The sequence below is a fragment of the Arachis hypogaea genome, chromosome 10 (assembly GCF_003086295.3).
Source record: "Arachis hypogaea cultivar Tifrunner chromosome 10, arahy.Tifrunner.gnm2.J5K5, whole genome shotgun sequence".
Taxonomy (NCBI): domain Eukaryota; kingdom Viridiplantae; phylum Streptophyta; class Magnoliopsida; order Fabales; family Fabaceae; genus Arachis; species Arachis hypogaea.
The window spans coordinates 85,935,033-85,939,125 of NC_092045.1; the positions used below are offsets into that span (position 1 = coordinate 85,935,033).

A 4,093-nucleotide genomic window follows, 5' to 3' on the forward strand; every position below is an offset into this window, starting at 1 on the left:
TAAGTTCTCCTTTTAAATCGTTTTTCTTTCTCATTAACATTTTCAACCAATAATGAATAATATGACCATCCCTTGATGGAAAGTTTGTGCGCATACAAGTCCGATTAGATGCATCAGTACGTTATTTTCAAGAGTCAAGACAATCATTCATATTAAAAGAGATGTTTATCACAAGTCATTTAATCATGATTTTGCTGCCATAGTTTCCTTCCCCTGCTTCTAACTTGTTTTAATGTTCTTTGTTCAATATATCGCAATTTACTTGAGCATTGTGTACATAAAGCAACTGTTTTATTTCCACTGATGGAAGGTCTTTTAAATTTTCAAATTTATTGCGCTTACTTGAAGTCCTTTGTGATTCTTAAGAGAAGATTTTTGTAATGAATTTCAAGAGCAGAACCCAGATGGCAAGTCAATGCGAGATGTATGTATAAAACCCATTGTATCAGTAGTTCTTCTAATCTAGTTTATCTTTTTAGTTTGTCTGGGAGCAAGATAGTATTTGTTTGCACAATTAATTATTTTAGAAATTCTTATAATTTCTAAATTTCCAAATACAACATATAATGTGATCACTGCTTCTTTTAAAAAATTGTCTGTTATTTTTAGACATGAGAATTTGCAAAATGTTTGTATACTTTGCATGAACGTCAATTATATTATTGTTGCTGCTGCTGTTGTTACTTATTATTATTTGTATATTAATGCATTTCCTTTTGGTAATTGATCCTTCCTGTGTTAGTTCAGATTGGCAAGGCATGTAGAGAGAAATAAAAAACAATGACTTATGAGTTTAGGTTTAATGTAGCCTCTCCTTTTCTGATTTTGCCTGAATTGCATTATTATGGCTGTGATCTTTGGTGCTAGTCACATTAGAAACGGTCTATACGCTCCTAACAGAGCTCTTCATTAAACTGCGCAAGAACATTTATTTATATTTTAATTAGACCCTGTGACACACAATTTGTGCCTTTGAGGAGACACTCCTTTTTGTGTTAAAATACATCAGCTGGCGTTCATTTCAAATCTTTTGACTAATTTCTGAAGGAAAACAGTGAATTTGAAGAAACTGATGAAGAATCAGATCTTGATGAATAAGGCCCATGTAATTATTAGTTACCTAGATAGAAGGTTTGGACTTTGGACCTGTTTGAATTGAAGCTGCTTGGTCTGAAATTTGTATATATCTAGTTTGTAGTCATCTCTGCTTTATCGTTGTGAATAATTCTCGTTCTCTGTATCAACTTTGGTGTAAAGTACTTCTATTAATTCTATTTGGATGCTTAGAATAATAGAATTGCAGATTTTCGGGCATACATTGAGATGTAGATTGTTGAGTACAATGCTTAGAGAATGTGCCCTTGTAAACATTATTTCTCTCACGTGCCTCGTGATTATTATTAAATCCAGTTTTTTGCTTAAGTGGAAAAGCATTGTATGCAATGGAGATATCTCTAAAAAAAATGCTTTCTTTTGTGTTATAAAATAGCTTCTTCATAGCGTATGTCCATTTTACTTTTTAACGTTGGTTTTATTGTATTGAATATTTAATGAAGACTTATAAGGAAATTTTAGAATCTAAAATTAGCCATTAAGAAGCACAAACATGATCATAATCTGTTTTATCTTACCGCCATCCATTTCTGATGATTGCTTTGTCTATATGTATCAGATTGATGGTCAATGGCGGTGTTTCTGAGTTCTTTCTAGGCTCTGTGATTCATTCTCTTAAAACTTATTACGATACGCATGTACTATAGTAATTATAAGTACTCATAATTATTTCTTTCATCCCAAGGTAAAAAGTACTTGGAACCATAATGGTACAGAAAAACAGGATGAGCTTTACTCTTAATAGACCTATAGCAAGTATATTATTGTTGAAGTATTTAATTATGGGATATTTTTCATAAAGTCTCCCTATATGAGTGTGAATTAAAGTCGATTCTTGGAGTTAATATTTTACTCTTAAAGCACTCACGAAATGATACAAGATACAAGGTCATGTAGTATATCGAAATTTTATTTGTTACTAGCAAGAGGCCCGCGCATACGCGCGAGTGGGTGATTAAGTTTGAGGAATTAATAATAAAGATACATGAGAAGAAAATATAAAAATTGGATAATGATATAATTGTCATCTACATTTATCGAGCTTAGAAATATGATAACAATGATATAAATAATAATTTTGGATCATGCATTAATTAAACATAGTTAATTAATATAAGTACATGGCAAGAAAAGAAAATTTGATTGTTGAAGCAAAAGTGCACATTTTCCATTGTAAATTTGATACCTGTGCTGCAATAAACGACATAAATACCAAGTGAGTCTGTAAATTAATGTGTACAACATATAGATAGAATGATAAGGGTAAAAACTTGTAAAATTTTAGAAAGAAAATATTGAGACATAAATAAGGAAGAAATAGTTAAAGAAAGAATTCAAAGAGATTGAGAATATAATCCTTACCTATTGTGTGTGACATAATATGCCAAAATTAAATATTTCTGAAAATTTCATGATAAACGACATTGTTGGTTTCAGTGTAATTATTTGAATTGTCATAAGAAATAACAATCTTCAGTCCATATTTGTTAGTAACTCTTGAGACTGCAACATATAGTTGGCCATGTGTGAATACTGGCTGTTTAAGGAGTAATCCAACATAATCCAATGATTGTCCTTGACTTTTATTTATAGTCATGGCATATGAGAGCATCAAAGGAAATTGCCTTCGTTGAAACTTAAATGGCAGTTTTGTATCCGAAGGAGTTAATGTCATCCTAGGTATGAAAACCTTTTCACCAATGTTAGATCCTGATAAGACTTCTGCTTCGATAACTTTGTTGCCAAGCCTTGTGATAACTAATCTAGTACCATTACAAAGGCCTGCTGAATGATCAATATTTCTAATAAGCATGACAGGACAGCCTTGCCTAAAGATCAGCTCATGATTTGGAAGTCCGGGAGATTTAATAGTTGCCAAAAATTCTGGAGTATGCATTGATGCTAGACTATCTGCTGCTCCTTCTTTAAAGGAGGGCGAATCGGAGCTGAGATAAACTTTTTTTTCATTTTCATTTAAAGCTAGCATATAATCATTAACCTGTTCAACAACGTTGATTGTTGGAGCCAAAATAGCACGGCCATGCGAATTCCTGAACTCTGTGGGATCGTTTAGGTAGTCACTATATATAGCTTCAACGATTGCATGAATTGGGTCATCAAAATTTGTAATTAAGAGTTCAGGTGGTATAGAGACCATGATGTATCCATCTTCTGAATGAGCAAGCTTTCCATCTCCTAAATCAAGGATCCACTATGCAAATTCTTTTCGTTCTTTGACGCTTTCATCTTCTATTGAAGCCCTTAATCTCATATTCTGAGTTAAAGTTAATAACTTGCATTCATGCCATAGATAAGAGGAATTAATCGATGCATTAACAATATCTTGTCTAGATCCCTTTGTTATCACTGGGAGGATTTGCCTAAAATCACCACCAAAGACGACTGTTTTTCCCCCAAATGGCAACCGTAAACTTGAATGATTTGTGTGCTGAAGCAAGTCTCTCATAGTTCGATCTAGTGCTTCAAAGCAAAACTTATTCATCATTGGTGCTTCATCCTAAATAATAAGTTTGGTTGCCAAAATTAACTCAGCTAGTGGGCTTCCTTGTTTTATATTACAGGTGGAATATTCATCAGGAGTTAGGGGGATTGCAAACCTGGAATGAGCTGTTCTTCCTCCAGGTAGCAAGAGTGAAGCTATTCCACTTGAAGCAACTGTTAAGACAATTTGACCCTTTGATCTAAGAGCAGCTGAGATAGTATTCCAAACGAAAGTCTTTCCTGTACCTCCGTACCCATATAAGAAGAAAACTTTACCACAATCTGAATTGACAGCTTGAAGGATTTGGTCATATACATATTTTTGTTCTATTGTCATTTGTGATAAAAATTGCTTGTGTTGCTCAGCCAACATAACTCGATCATAGCGGAGTTCATCTAATATTAATTTGTTTTGCAAAGAGCCACGTCTCATGCTGTGGATGTTATCCATGTTGGGAAATGGCATTGTTGCATATTC

The 4,093-nt window shown here is 33.2% G+C and overlaps 2 protein-coding genes across 2 annotated transcripts; both read right to left on the bottom strand.

The window, feature by feature from the left end:
* Positions 1–2,503: 2,503 nt before the first annotated feature.
* On the bottom strand, positions 2,504–3,271 carry LOC140175684 (uncharacterized). The gene has a single exon (XM_072204218.1). The coding sequence runs from the start codon at positions 3,269–3,271 to the stop codon at positions 2,504–2,506; it is 768 nt and encodes a 255-aa protein (XP_072060319.1).
* A 54-nt stretch (positions 3,272–3,325) lies between these two features.
* On the bottom strand, positions 3,326–4,081 carry LOC140175685 (uncharacterized). Its single transcript, XM_072204219.1, has 2 exons — positions 3,694–4,081; positions 3,326–3,588 (listed from the first exon to the last, which is right to left on the bottom strand). The coding sequence occupies exons 1-2, from the start codon at positions 4,079–4,081 to the stop codon at positions 3,326–3,328; spliced, it is 651 nt and encodes a 216-aa protein (XP_072060320.1).
* Positions 4,082–4,093: the final 12 nt, after the last annotated feature.